Source organism: Tinamus guttatus, unplaced genomic scaffold (assembly GCF_059628265.1).
Source record: "Tinamus guttatus ecotype Peru unplaced genomic scaffold, ASM5962826v1 Tinamus_guttatus_pri_ptg000287l, whole genome shotgun sequence".
NCBI classification, from domain to species: Eukaryota; Metazoa; Chordata; class Aves; order Tinamiformes; family Tinamidae; genus Tinamus; species Tinamus guttatus.
In genome coordinates, this window is record NW_028288821.1 from 2147192 (window position 1) to 2163408 (window position 16217).

The 16217-nt window shown below is 40.5% G+C and overlaps 1 protein-coding gene across 1 annotated transcript in view; it reads right to left on the reverse strand.

Moving 5' to 3' along the window:
* The window catches only part of AFF2 (ALF transcription elongation factor 2), a 306425-nt gene that overhangs the window by 111739 nt on the left and 178469 nt on the right, over positions 1-16217 (reverse strand). Inside the window, exons 5-7 of the mRNA XM_088527446.1 lie at positions 4324-4410; positions 1597-1633; positions 1292-1343 (exon numbers count right to left, since the gene is read on the reverse strand). Of these exons, the coding sequence (XP_088383572.1) occupies positions 1292-1343; positions 1597-1633; positions 4324-4410 (176 nt within the window). The remainder of the gene's footprint in view (positions 1-1291; positions 1344-1596; positions 1634-4323; positions 4411-16217) is intronic.

Sequence of the window (16217 nt, forward strand, 5' to 3'; positions counted from 1 at the left end):
ACGGGAAGAACTAATTCAATATGAACTTTGGTGAATAAATACTATCAATGCTATTCAAATTATTATTTATAAATGTATTTATTTATTATTAGCATTCCTACCCAATTCTAATTCAATCTGAAGAAATAATATTTTATTTTGAGTTTAATTAGATGTTTAATGTAGTTTCGTAAAGCTTTACTCTGGGAACTAACTTGACTCAAGTGCGTGCTTCCCTGATGTGACTTTACTGCTGAAGACCTCAGCCTCCAGACACCCACAGCCTTGTCCCAGCTCTGCCCCTGGCTTCTTTCGTGGTCACAAAACTCCAGCTAGCCCTTGGCTGCTCACAAATTTGCACTAGTTTAAAAATGAGTCGATTTAAATTATTTTTATAAAGTTCTATTGGTATTTCTGCATTGTTTTTTCTTTCTCTAAATTGATTTAGTTTAAATTGTGTCCTTAGCAGATTAAGGGGACCCACTAGAAAAATTTTGAAGTCATTTGAAATGAACACCCTGTATTTACACAAGCCTCAGTTAAGCTAATGCAGTTCTATATTCAGTAGTTTACCACCATTTGAGTGGTAAAAAAATCACAGCTCTAAACTGAAATTGTACCAACATATTTATGCCTCAAGTAAGTATCAAAACAACCACCTGCTTTTCAAGATTATTATATAATTCATATTCACAAACTAGTTTGAAATTCTGGAGTAAAAAAAAAAAAAAGTGCAGTCTCAACTGACTGCCACATTTTTTCCGACTTTACACCAGAGTAGCACCAAAGAAAAAGGTTTAACACAGTGGAGAATTAACACTTCCACAAATTTCAACTGTCATATTTATAGATCAGCTGTGATTTTCATCTGAGTGTATAAAATTCAAGTCGTGCTTTTCAGTAACAAAAAGCATAATTGTTCTGTACGATGGATTTTACTCTCCCTCACTCTATAAATGCTACACAATTCTTGCATCATCTGTTCATTGGGTTGCATTTTCTACTGTAAGAGGTTTAGTATCTGATGAGAGAAACATAAAAGTGATTTAATTTTGTCAAGCTGTACAACCAAAATCAGCATTATCTCTGCTTAATAAACTCCTCTTTCATACATACCTTTGTTAGCTAATGCTTAAAAACAAGAAACAATAAGTACTGAAAACATAAAACTGTTTTTTAAGCACCACCGAGAACACCTGAACACCAGGGCAAGACTGTGGGTGAGCTCAATTTTAGCTGTCTTTGGAAAAATAAACTTCTTCTTTATAATAATTTTAAATCAAGATTTAAAGCTGCAAATAATAATACTTACGACTTTTGTGGCACTGACTTAGTTGCAACTTTCCCTGCTGGATCACTCCACTCTGCAAGCAAAGGAAACACATTTTCAAATGTCAAAAGATTACTGTAGAATTAAAATGCACCCAAAGCTGTCAGCCCATCTAATTATACTTGGTTTCACAACATGCCACAATGCATAACATGTAATAAAAAATGGAACTGATCTGCTTTCGCACCAGAGAAATTAATTTTTTCAGCCTTTGTTTTAACCATGTTAAGTAGGAAAAAAATACACTCAACTCTTGACTTTTAGGACTAAGGATGATTAAGACCTACTTTGTACATTGTATCCTGAGGTCACATGTTGAGAGTCCTACAAAGAAGAACACACAAAATGCCAGAATCAGTTAAGTGAGATGAAGAAGGTTGGACACATCTTTGCTTGCAGATTAAAAGCAGTTGGCATTACACAAACAGAGAAGGAGATTGCACAGGGAAGGCACCATGTGACTGTTAAGGCAACATCAGTGACATTAGTTTAAAAAAAAACACTATTAACTGTGGAGATCGAGCACCACTGAGGGACACTTTCACAGTCCAGACAAGAGCTTGTCCTCAGCTGCTGTAAATCTACACACTTGCTCTGCACAGATTTGCACCAGCAGCGGTCCAGCGATGTCAAGTCTCAGCTATGGACATGTGTGCGAGGCATCTGTGCTGCAAAATTTAGTCCATTGCATGAAGGTAGCTATGCATTAAATTCAGAGCCTTTGCTGTTGCTAGAAAATACAATAACCTTTTATCAACAGTCACAGTGATTTCATTTGAGCTGCGAATGTAGGATTTGATAAAGACATAGAAAGTTGATCTCCAGCTCATGGAAATCTGAGCAGATGCAACGCAATCGATGGAAGTACAGCAACTTCATACAAGCAAAGGATGTGGCTGCAAGGCTGAGCGTGCTAATGCTGCAATTCCCTGTGACTCACAATAACAACTGAGCTGCTCCTTAATGTTACTGTTTTCTTGCTTAGTTTTTCCCTAGGCTTTACAGTCCACGGGGATTGTAATCAACTTTCCTTCCAAGCAGAGTTTGATGATTTGAAATTAAGGTGTTATTTACAACCTAGTCTTACAGCCAGGCACTACTTTGCTGGAAGTGTTACTTCTGTAGGATGTTAAAGTCATTAAAGCCCTCACTGCACTTCCTCTTAGGGCATTATTAGTTCCTAATATTGTACTGTGTTGTCAGTCAGTCCCTTGTGAAGTAAATTATGCCCTAAGAGTAAAAATGGCACTTTAAATTTGAATGTCAAAAGGATTAATTGTTCTTATAAGTTCCACCTTTTTATCACACTTTTTAACATACATTTCTCATGAGGATACTTATATGTTTTAGTTAAGTTGAGAATTTCTAGTAGAGCCAGTTTTTGGCTTTATGGCTGTACAAGCTACCCATGTTGTGTCTCAGAGGCAACAATTTGGCCAGCTAGAATTAATTTAGTGTTATGTTCTGAGGAGACACATTCTGTTGCATTTTTCCACAGCAAAACTAACAAACTAAGAAACATTTATGTGATTGCCTGTTTCCTGAAATGCTAGCTTAAAAAAGTCTAATTTATATTTTATATTAGAGTCATATGGTCAACAGTTTTAAGATCAACATTTAACCTGTCCAGAAATTATTAACTTTGATGTGGATCTTAAAAGTTCAAAGAAAACTTAATAGGAACAGAAAAACAAAACAAAGCAAGTTTTTAGTATCTCTGAGCCCATGATTATATTGCTCTGTTGAGATAGTGGCAGTCTGCAGGACATAGACCTGTTTATGTAAAGCCCATAAAAATGCAGCACTAAATTGAGAGACAATATAAATTAGAAAAATAAAGCTTCCAATGGGCCAAAGCTCAACTGTCACTTACACAGGCATCCACACAGGTCTGTCCACCTTCACCTAAATGGGTTCAACTGATTTTAACCAGATTTATAGTTAGGATTAAATCCTTCTATGATTATGAGTGATGATGCTTAATGCAGAAGCAGTTAACTGAACTGATACTGGGAGTGCCAGAGCAGTACAATCACATTCCCATAAAATAAGGCATTGTAGGCACTGGCCTTGTGTTTTAGGGAGCCATAGATGCTCCTAATTTCATATGATTTCCAATTAAGTATGGAGGTTGCATTTCAGACAGGGGAATATCTGCCAAATAGATAAAATCAGTAAGGAGAAGATCACATTCCAGCTTCTAAAACAGGATATGATTGCTTGAACCATAATGTCAAGCGGTGCCAGTACAGCTTTATGAGCGATTTTCCAAGGCCCTGCCTCTAGAAAGAAACTTTTATGTAGGCCCATGTCACAGTGGGGTAGTTTTCCACCCCAGGGAAGATCTCCCTTCCCCAGACATCATCAGCTCGTCGCTTTGGTATCGACTGCCTTCGGTGGGAGCTCTAGCACTAACTGCGGTACCAGACTCGTAGCCAGAAGGCAACAACAGAATTTGGGATCAAGACATGTTCAAATTACTGTGGCTTAACACTTCACTGCATGTCAGGTGAACTGCAGGTACTCTCCAGGCTTGGGAAGTGCAATGCTTTTAACAAGGCCGCATTTGTACAGCTCTCTGTCTGCTGGTACTTCGGGTGTGCAAGCAGGCAGACACCACAGCTCTGTTCACATGGAGGAACTTTTCAAGTCCAAATAATCTGATTACACAGCCTAAACCTCATCAAGCAGTCAATCATCGGAAGGAACAGAAGACCATTTAGCCATGGCATTAAACAAATAATGATGAAAGAAAAATAAACAAATAAAATATGTTGTACTTGTGTAGAAGGACTCTTATAAAAACAAAGATAAGGTTCACTTTCCCTCTGCTATAGCTTCTGCAGCTTTAAGTAAGAGCTCTACTAGTAACAACAGTTTGATTGGGAATTTCGAACCAAAAATAGTCTTAGAACCTTCTGAAAATGGAACCAATTACAAAAATAAACTCTCCAGCAAAGAACACTCAACAGAACAGCATGTTTATCAGATCACTGTTAATAGCCTACTTGTACCTTGCTTGGGATAGAAAACTTGGTCTGCTCAGCCTTGCCAGGAGTGTGAATAGCAGTAAGAGGAGGAGGCCAGGAATGGGTCATCTCCTAGGAAAGAAAAAAAAAGCAAGGTTTTGAAAACAAATCCATATAAGTAACAAAAAGAAAAGAGAGAGGAAAAATGATCACATATTCTCCACAGATCTTGGGGGATGCACTTGCTTAGGAAGTATCATGGTAGATATACACCTTACCTACCCACTAGTAGGCAACATTTCCTGGAAAAATGGATGATGGCAGGTTCTATTCATGAAAACGTCAACCATTTTACCCGCAAAGCCCAAGCAGGAAGGGGATCCTCCATGGATTGCACTGGCACCCGATCCGGATTGCAACTCCACATGGCAGAACAAGCCAGAGGCAGGTCTGAGAAGCTGGAGCAGGCTCGGAGCACCAGGGCCTGCCGTGGAGGAGGCGCTGAGGGTGCCCTAAGGGCCATGACGTTTCCTTGCAGCCCTGCTGATGGTTATGCTGCAAGCCTGCAGCTTGGTAGGAAATGGGGTCTCTAGAGAAGACCTGTGCTACAGGTCTGCGAAGCAACAGGCCCCTTTTCTGTATCAGTGTGACGAAGCACCATTCAAACCCACGCTCTAACTGTCCTCAGAGAAACTACCCGCCTGCCCATGGCTATGAAATAAAAAAAGAGAAAGTTCACACCATGCCTGAGGCCTAGAACTGGGCCTATGGTGGGGTACATTCAGAAGAGGGAAAAAAATTGCTAACGTAGAGAAACTGCAAAAGTGTTGTTTTAGGCAAAGCTTGTAAATGCCCTTGTAATGAGTGTGTTTTATGGTAGATGCCGCTCCATTTTCTCTTATCTTTGTTTTTAATTTAATAAATATTCAGACAAGCAGTAATAGTTGTCTCTAGCAATCTGTTATATCTTTGTCTTGATTGTTTTTCTTTGCTTACAAAGCTCAGAAAAGACTATTTTACGAGACAAGGGAGACAGATTGAGTCTGGTCTGGGAAGGTTTGCATGCAATGGCCTGGTCCTGACCACATCAAGATGAGCGTCCCAGCAGCAGTGTCACACTCCTCAAGTCCAGGCCAGGTACAACAAAGCTTAAGAGTCCACAGGTTTCTGTAGGCACCCTGACAGTCGCTGCTAACGTTGCACATGTGAAAATGCACTATCACATAATTAAATTAAATATGGCTCTCATCCAAAGGGTGGAACGGTGGACGCATCTGGGCTAAGACATGCCTTAGGTAACAGCTCAGAGCTGTCCTTGCTGCCCAAGTCCCAAAAGGACACCATGCTGCAGTGGTCAACAGGCTCCAGCACAGAGGAAAGGGAGAAAAGATCTACTCAGCTTTCCTGCGAGATAATACAGCCCAAGTCCCGTGCGCCTGTGCCAGCTCCTGTGCCACAGAGGTTGCTTTGTGGCAAATCTTTTCATAGTAAAATGATGAAAGAGAGACTATATCATTCAATTAACAGACAGACAGCCTGCCTAAAAGCAGTACTGATCCATACACTAGCACTACAAATAGAGGCTTAACCTCAGCCTCTCCCATCCAGAAAAGGCTGGGCAGAGACCCCAGGATTCAAGGGAATGAGATGCCTGCAAACTCTGCTGAGCGTCATTCACATGCACCTACGGTCCTCGAGTACCAGCTCGGTGGGCTGAACTGCAAGCAGACTTCCTCATCCCCTTGTTAGGGGATATCCACCCAGAAAACCCCTGGAAAAGGAAAAATGACTGTGATATTACTTGAGGAAATTCAATTAAAATGCAAGAAATCCTGACTTCACTGAGGTCAGTGGCAAAAGCGAACCTCAATGAGTTGGGACTATCCTGTTACTGTGTTTATAAAGTGCCCTGAGCCTCCAAGAGCATGACAAAGGTACCAGCTAGGTGTCACAGAAGCATCTTCTCACTTCAGTTATTGCTCAAGTACCTATTAGTGAACAGAAAGTTCCAGATATGAACCTCAACCTCGCAGCCTGCAGAGTCACTACTGCCTCCTCAGCTCCCCTCCACGCTATTCCTGAAACACGTGCCCATTGCTCGGGGGGAAATGATTGGGGCCTGGGGAGAAAAGATGTCATTTGTTTAATCATCCACAGGACTCCATCGTTCTTTGCAATGCACTGATTTTTTTGGCAGACCCTCATTTCTGAGAACGTGATAAGCTCCATTCTGTTTCATTTGTGAAATCTGATATATCCTCCTTCTAATACATTATGACTGCAAAGAATCACTTATTTAAAATGTGACTGTTGCATGTGTATCTGTTAAGGTATATATGCAAGCACCTTGGGTTATAAATACCTGGGAAAGCAAGCAGAGAATAACATTCTTGTTTTTTTTTTTTTTCCAAGAAAAGGTAAAAATGTTTTATCAATCCAAATTTGGAAGCATTTAGAAATTCCTGGAAGTAGCAATAATAAAACTGAGCATATGAAATGTTTTAAGAAGGAATTTAATGGAAACAAAGTAAGCCCACAAAATCGAGTTAGGATTTATTTTCACATGGTTTGGACTTAAAATAATTCCAAAATCATGTTAACTGTAGGAGTGGGAAGATGACTGCTATGGAAGTATGCATTTTTTATAGACCTGGAGATTAAATGAGAAAGTAAACCTGCACAGTTTGTTGGCTTAAAAGTCACTGTGGTCCTCTGATGTAGTTACATCAAGCATCCTCCTTTCCGAAAATTATTTAAACATTGTTTTAATTGAATCCATGTGTTTTATTTATTAGAGCTAGACACGCTTCCCTCTTCAGCTAAGGCTGCTTTTTTTAGCTGTAAAAGCCCTCAGGTAAGTAACTAAGAAGTACACAGGCAGAAGAGATCTAACAAATCACCAAAATTCAACTTGTGGGAGCAAACTGTTAAAAGGTCTGCAGAGGTTCAAGGCCAAATGAGGATTTAAATTGAAAGAAAGGACTGAGGAAGGATTTAAGCTTGCATATTTCCAAGGAACAGGACAGAATGAAAGAACTGAGCACAGGGGATATGGGGCAGATGGTAAAATTGCTTTACAAAACCAGTCCCTAAAATTAATTGCCTCTTTCAAGATTTATTTCCTTTCTCTGTATTTCGTTTTTCCATCATTTCCTTCTCGTTCAGAGTGTGTGCAGCGTTTTTGAATACAGATAAAAGCACCGAGCCAGGCTCTAAGAGGTCATTGTAAAAAAAAAAAAAAAAAAAAAAAAAAGACAAAAAACCCCAGAAAACCAGCTAGTCCATGTGCTCCATGTCTCTACTGAGGCAGCTTCTCTTCCTGCAGTGCACGTTAAACTGCTTAGCCTGATCTCATTTGAAGTCTCCCAAGATACAGGGCTCACGCTATGTCCCCGGGAGAACGGTGGGGAGACGAGAGAACAGTCTTCAACTACAAAAAGGGGCTGTTGCAAAGAGAAAGAATAATTTGCTCTCCAGTTTTATGGTGGATATGAACATAAACTGAAGCCAGAGATACTCCAGTTGGGCATAAGAAAAAGCATTCAATGTTAAGGACTGTGTAAGCGCTGAAATAGATTACTTGGGAATTACACAGGCTCCATCTTTGGAGGAACATGTTTAAGACCAGATGATGTTTCAGACCACATCCGTCAGGACAGGCTCAGACAGAACTGATTCCTGCACTAGAATGGGAAGGTGCAGAAGATGATGAGATCTCTAAGACCCTTTCCAGTCTGTATTCCTGTTCCAGGGTGTGACAGATCTCTATTGGCCAAAAGCTGCTCTTTACCACTTCTTGTATATGACAGATGCACAAAAAGGAGGAGAACAAAGAAGCAATTCTGGTGTTTTTCTCTACCTGCTCTGGCATTAGAGTCCATAAAGCCCTAGGCCAAGCTGCAGCACCAACACGTTGCCGACATCGTGAGAGGAGGCCTGAGGAGCAGGGTAGAAGAAGGGCCATGCTGGACAGATCCTAACCATAAATGCAAGCCAAGGGCCTTGCTGCTATAAAAGGCACCTTACCTCTCACAATCTTCCTGCCTACACTCCTTTGAGGTCCTTTTAACTTTTAGCTAAATCTGTTGCTTTAAACTTTCTCTAAATCTTGGTTACACTGTATATTCAACTTGCATTCAGGAAAAAATAATACATGGTGAATACATATTTTAAGGTTGTTATAAACCTAATGTTATAGCTGGTGCTAAAGCAACCCATCGCCTTGATGGAATAGAGATAACCAACTGATTCACCATTTATTAAAGTCTCCGTTAATGATTTATTAACCTTTTATTAACTATTTATCAAGGCAACCTTAGCATAAAATGTGCCTTGTTTCACAGTGTCTTTCTGTTTTCTGCATTTATACAGACCTGATCAAACTCTCCCTGCTAGGAAGCCCGTAATGCATGAGGGGCAGCCACATTTTATGTGTGATGCATACTGAATTAAAAACCATCTCAACTCATCCCATCTATAGAGAAATGCTAAGACATGATATACATGTATTTATATATATATATACGCACATGTATGTATAAGCAAATGACACTACGACCTAAGGGAACACAAAGGAAATAAAACTAAGAGATTTTTTTGTATGTATCCCTCATGCTGAGCCAAAGGCTTCCTGAAGGAGACACTGATAGGGAGTTGATAGATAAGCTCATGGATATGTATTTCATTATCATGTTTCAGTAGTTAAAACTTTTTTTTCAGTACATCCTGTTCCCTATAGGGAAGAAAAAGAATTATAAAAATGATGTCAGGGATGGCCTGATGGCCTCCAAGAGAAAGGCGGGTTTCCTAGTATGAATGTTAAGTCAGAAAACTTTATACTCAGGCAAATATTTCAGTAAATTTATGAGCAGCGGCATATGCCCAGTACAGACCCAATGTGGAGCCATTTGCAGTAATGCCTTTGTTATCCTAAAATTTATCTTGTTATTGTACAAAAATCTGATAAAAACTATATGGAAATACAGTGCACACCACTCCAGTTTCTTATTCAAAAGATAGAGTTTATTCTACAAAATCAACAATTTACCTGACCATAATCTAAAAACACAGCATCCACCTTGTGGGTTTTCTCCATGACTACAAATACATTTTCTTTGCTCAGCTGGGGAATGGGATGCATTCCACATCCTCCCATACTAAGTGGCTTACTGTTCCTTTCCAGAAATAAGGAAAGGACAGATAAAAATGATATTCAGGGAAAAATGAATATAGAAATTGTTTTAGAAGTGAACAGAGATTGACTATAAACATTACAGCATATGTTTTCCTTTCCTATTTTGCTAACATTTGGGAACTAGTTACAGAAAGAAAGTGATAGTAATATGAAAATTTGTCTTCCTATTGAGCTTCCAGATACTCTTTGCCTCCCCTGTACCTCACACTTTTCAATATATTTTCCTCATACTGTAGCTTGTGTAACTAAAAACACTCATATTCTTTGCTTAGAGCATTTAGAAGGCAATAAAAAATAGCAAATCATGATTGATGTACTTATTGCTCTAACCAATTTTGTGCATGTGAAGAAAAAAAAGTTCCATTATGGTGAGAAGATATCTCAGCTCAAGAGACTGTTTTAGGGAGAAAATAACGAAGTTACACCGCTTCCATGAACCCACCACTGAATTTCCACTTTAGTAAATCTGACACAAACCTAAAAGTAACTACAGTCTAAATGATACTGTGTCTATACCATCAAATGAGTTCGCTCCCTGCTGGGTCCTGGGCACGGTGGGTTTACGCGAGCTATTCCCTGGCTTTCCTCTGAAACAGGTGAGATAGAGACCTCCAAGGACTCAGGATAATTCTCTTTAGGGCCTGCCTCAGGAAGGTATAATAATATACATATTATAAATATAAACAGACTATCTTGAATTTCGCTCACATTGGCCAAGACAGCCCTTCAACTCTATCCCGAGCGGATTTTCTGCCCTCAGGCACCCTTTAACACCCTCTTGGCATTTTCAGGAATGTGCGAGGCAAGATCCTGGTGTCCTACTGTAAAAATACTGGGAGGTGGTGGATTGCAACCCAACTTTTGCTTTGCTGAAGCTCTCCAAACAGAAAACTTGCACAAGTACATACAAAAATAATTATATCTTAGGGCTAGCGGGGCACCTACCTGAATGGAGACTTGGGCCAAGGCATGGCTAGAAGTGCTGTGCTCTAGAAGAGGCTGTCCTCAGTTATGTGATGATACTTGCTATGAGGGCAGGACCCCTTCCTAGACCAGGTGCTTTTGCAGTGCCAGTATAAACACAGAAGCCACTCAGGCCCTCATGAGAAGATGGTGAGCAAGAAGGGGCTGAAGGCAGGGAGCTGAATGCCCATGTCCAGCCTAACTCACCGCAGCCACCTGGGCTTTCAGGGGATGATGGCCTGCAGCCAAAGCTCAAAACCACCCTCTTCTGACAGGAAAGCTACTCCAGGGCAAGTCGAACAAGGAATCTTGCCATGCTCAAGTTATCTGCACAGGTCAAACAGAACATGGGTTCACAGGACATATTTCGCAAAGCAGAAGCACAAACAAATAACGGCACAGAACCTACACAGAAGAATATGGGAGAGCTGTCGTGAGAAGTTTTATACAGTGAGGCTGATGGGTCAGGACCACAGAAGTGCCAGATGAGGTCACCCGGCTCAACTGGGATGCTCTCGGAGAGGCGGCCAGCACCAGCGCTTTCATGGAGCAGTTCAAGAATACAAACAAATGGGAGTAAGCCATGGTTCTCCATACTTATCAATTCTCATCTTAATGCTCAGGTTCAAGTTGTCTAATACTGCACCCGAAACTAGATATTCAGCTACCGCTGAACATACGCAGTCCTATGTATATGCCGATACGTATCGATATTGCTACATCTACCAATATCCAGGTGTTTGCAGTTGAGTGTACTCAACCTATTTCCAGAACGCTGGGCATCTTTCCTCTCTCACTTTCACTGACTAAACTAATGACTTTGCTGGCCAAATCACAGCACCAGAGTCTTGCTGTGGACAGTATGGCCAATGCAATTCCTCCTTTCTCAGCAGTTTCTCAACCCCACTGAGATGCACAGCCATATCCCATTGATTATATTCATTCAAAATGATACTTGCTTGTTACCAACTCCAGGGATAGCACATCTAATTTTCATGACGGCCCCAAGAGATAGGAAGTATGCACTGAACTGTTAAATACAACATAACATTCTGGCAGTGTAACAGTATAGTATAAACAAAGGCACAATAAGTAATAAAAAGCTAATTCTTTGAAAACTTACTAATACCAACATACAATTTCATCTCTTCAATTTAAAAAACATTGGCAATGTTTCTCCAAGTAAATAAGCAACTGTGTTTTGAAACTATTCACTGCTGGCACTTGTTTAAGGGAATCTGGTAATTTGTTCCATCCATCCTGAGCTTCACAAGCAAAAAAGCATGTCTTGAATTGCCTGTTTTCTTCCCTAAAACTTAGGGTTCACACCAAGAGGAAAGCAGAGCTATAATTTACAGTTACAAAACAAGATTGCACCTACCCTGAGGCACTCCACTGTGCACATTTATACAATACATTACACCATCTTCTTTACATTGCCAGATGCAATCAATTCATGCTTTTTTTTTCATACAAAGTACAACAATGAGTTATGTAGTCACATGGCAAAATTTCATCCATATAACTTATTATAAAATGCATTTAATTTTTGGAGTGCTTACGCTAATGTAGAGAAAAAATAACATCTCCAAAATCACTATCAAACAAAGTTAAATAGCTAAACTGCAAAACATCTAATTCTGTACAATTAATGCAGAAATGTATCAAGTTCTACACTGTGCACTAAGCTGCAGACTCATCTAGCCAGTTTAGAACTGACATTCTGACAACATTATGAAGCTGAGTCTAAAAATCTCCAAGGATTTGGAAGCATCAACTTGTGCCAGAAGACACCAGCTTTAATCTTAAAACAGGAGCATCAATTGTCTGAAATAGCATATAGGAGGAAATTAAGAATCCAGGCTAGGCAACTCATTTGGGTTTAAAGCCAAATATTTTTGCATAAGCCATGATTTCATTTCATTAAAATTGGACTCACAGTTGTTACTCATCAAATACAAAGAAATGAAGCTACCACACACTGCTGTACAATGCACATTGAAATCTTGTATAAAAGCAACTTTTTGCCTCCAAACCAAGATCCCTTTTATTCTGCTTACCACACAAGCAGTATTGCAACATGGGCTTTCCTGACTGAGTGTGCCAGGGCAGTATTTCTCTTCAATGCCAAGTGCTTGCCTTCTATATGTCTCATCAACACCTCAACTAGGATGCCATTAAAGCAGAAATCTGAGGCTCATGTGCAGATGGACACCCAGAAAAGCTCAAGCCTGCCCTTACAGAAGCCATCCTTTTAACCAGCTCCTCCTCCTCACCATCTCCTGTTCTCCCTACCAGCTTAGCACGTGTCCCAGACTTGCTTCTCCCCCACAGAATGAAAAATGAAATGTCACAGTGAATATTGACTAGATAATCCTGGATGGACACTACAGCCAGCTTGATTAGCCCTCAGCAAGCCCTGGGTGGTCAGAAAACCCTTTGGCAAAAATCACCCTAGGGTTCTGGCCCTGTGACAGTGAGAAGACAGTGAGAGGCAGAGTTCTTGGTGTCTCTCAGACTCAACCCTTTAGCACTCTCCTTTCACTAGAAGATCCATTCGGCTGTCTGAACTTCTACCATGCAAGTTGGCATTCGTAATATTAATCTTAGCCCTTGGAAAAGAACAAACATTTCAGTCTGGATTTCCTTTTCCTCACTTGTGCCATGAAGCAGGTCTGGTCCTGAGCCTGCATCCGGTAACTCAGGCCAACACAGCCTTTTGATCCATTCCTGCTAAATCAACAGGTATAGAAAAAATGGATATGTGCTACGGAAAATGTTTTGATGCAGCAAATATCTTTTTGGCATGTCAGCCTTGCCCAAATAAGCCAGCTGTAAGAGTAAATAAAACTAGAGCCAAAGCAAGCTGAGTTCTTTGTTTGATCTCACTTATGGTATGGAGGTTCCACAGTATTCCTGGTAGGCAGATTCCCAGTCACCTGCATGGATTTCATTCCTTATTTCCCTGGTCATTCTTTCTTACAGCGCTAATGAGCTGAGGTTGGAAACGTGACACGCTCAGACGGGTGCTGAGGTGTGAGACAGCGGAGGAGGGCAGTATCTCAGGGCAGTACTAACGTTTCAGAGCAGCAGGCTTGAACCACGCACCAGGTATTCTGCTGCACGACTCCTTCCTGTGATTAGGTTTCCCAGGACCATCTGACAACAAACAACTCTGAAACAAACTAATTCATAATAACAGGACCAAAAGCAGCAAAGGCCTTAGCCACCCCTTGCTCAAACATTACACACTTTTCCACCACACCCAGGCAAACCAACGAATGGGGTGCAAAAGCCACAGCACTAAAACGCAGGAAGGTCGGTGCTCCAGCACTTGGAAATGATGTATCTACATTACGAGACGATGACATGCGCTGTCTTTGTTGCTTGTAGCTGGCCAAGAAGGAATAGCAAAGTGCTCACGAGCAATATTTATCAGGGGTCATGTGGGCAATCTGGACCGCAGTTGGAGCAAGCCCAAGAAAAGACCACCCCGTAGCCGCGTGGCTGCTAGTTAGCTCGAAGCAGTTAGTGCTGTTTGTAACTCCAGCAAGTGTCAAACAGTGACAATTACCAGTTATGGTACAAAGTGGAACTGGAATAAACCTGCCAAAGAGTTTTTTTTCTTTTTTCTCTTCAGTATAGCATGCCATTTATTATCATGTTTGAGCAATTACCAAAAGGAGCTGTTGATCTCCCTTTGCCAAGAGATACAAAGGCTAGATGCAGTAACATGGCATTCTTTTTGAAGGATAACTCATGTTATAAGTGAAAGACACTATAAAATGACAACACTGCTGCAAAAGGAGACAGAATGATACATTTAGCAAAATTCCCAGTCTAAGGCTTTTCAGAGAACGCAAGCAGTTACTGAAACATTCCTAAGGGTTGCTGCCTCCTTTCAAACATGATAGCTTGCTTGTAGTTTACACTTATCATATTAAGAAAAATGGTAATGAGGCGATCATGACAACTTCTTTTAAAAGTAACAATGACTCAATTGCCAAGGAAAAAAAAAGAAGAGTAACTATTTTCATGGAAAGAAGCCTCCAGTGAACACTTCACTCTTGAAGCTCTCTTCTCTTGCCTTTTTCTGAACTCAGGAACAACAAGGGGCTGCTCTTCAAAAACCCTGAGCAGCAGTTTGTATTTGACTAGTACAACACTCTTTCTTTAGATAAACTAGCAACTCAGACCTCTTACTGAATAGATTAGGGACTCCAGAGGCTAGAAATGATAAAAACATGGAGTAAGTGGGAAGGAATTAATTGGCTTGATTCAAAAAAAAAAAAAAAATCACTACCGGGAATGTTTTGCTAGAAACAAAAAATAACCCACACTTTTTTTCTTAAATTCAGAAGAATAATTTTTAAGTGTTGTTGTACCTTGGGGTATGTGATGCAAACAATGTATACTTTAATAGGGAATACTCGTGTGGCAGAGAAATTCACTACAAAGACTACAAAGCCTTAAGAGGCCCTTGTAACACTCAGCGCCTGTATAATAAATTCCGGGGAAAGTTCCCCAGGCAGTCCTCACGGGGGATCAATACCCCCATTTCCCAAGCCGGCTCCAGAGAGGTGAAATTTTGTCTGTGACTTAAATCACCCACTCGGCCAGCAGCAGATAAGTGAACACTACATCCCTGGCCTTTCTTTCCCATTAGCAAGCCATGCAAGCCTCCCTAGTCAGTGTCTGTTCATGTTGACCTTGTTTTGCTCTGTGAAGGGCTAGAAAGTATTAAGTATTTTCTCCCTGGGGATTTTATAGACCTTTTGGAACAGAGGAAAGCTTTACAGGGGAGATGTAAATTACAGAAAACAGAGCTTTTGAGTGGCACCCGCAGCAGCGGCCCGGCCCTAGGATAACACCTGCAGGAGCTGCAATGCACGGCGCGTGCACAGCGCCGAGCAAACACAGAGCTGGGCACTTACAACTGAACTCCACAGTCATGTTTGCAATCAGGTTTTATCTCTTGCCACTGAACAATGGTCAACAAACACCTTAACGCCTTGAACTAATAAAACCATCTTCCTTTCTAATGCTACAGCCTGACATTTTCTTCAGCTGACTTCTGCGAGGCTGGGTGCCTGGATGACTGCTTTTAAATTACAAAGAAATGTGAGAAATTCCTTGGCCAAAACAGAAGAAGAAGAAAAAAAGAGTATTCTGGACAGATTCACCAGCTAGCCAAGGAAATTGCTACGCAGCTGACATAAATCAATGTGGCAGGATCTACAGGCTAATTAAACAAATGTGACAATTTTCATGTGACAATTTGAAAATGCTCAGAAGTGCCTCCCATCTACAGAGTGTGCATTCTTCTCAAATGCATATTAAAACTGTATTAAGAAATTGAAAGGAACTCACATATTCAATAAAAAAACACAATTATAAGCACAATTTGAAATATATGGCTAAAATAGATTAGAAGTTCATAAGGTTTCTCAGAACATTAAATTCAATGGCACGCTTTCTTTAAAGAAGTGTTAGAAATTCTCTATAGAAATGGATAAACCACAGTATGCAGGATAATTTTAAATATCTGCTTGACTCTTGCTTTTGCATACAGTAATTCCAGCTGAGGAAGTCGGTGCATTTTGCTAGTAACTATTTAACTCTGCAGTGCAACGGTAATAGGGGTAGGTTCTGCCTCCCCATGTCACAGATGGAAACACTGTGGAGTGAAGGGGTATCTAAGGGCCATAGAGGAAACTTAAGGGTAGGATGTTTTATCTGAGGGAATATATTCAAACATTTACTGAGAGGATATTCAAAGAGA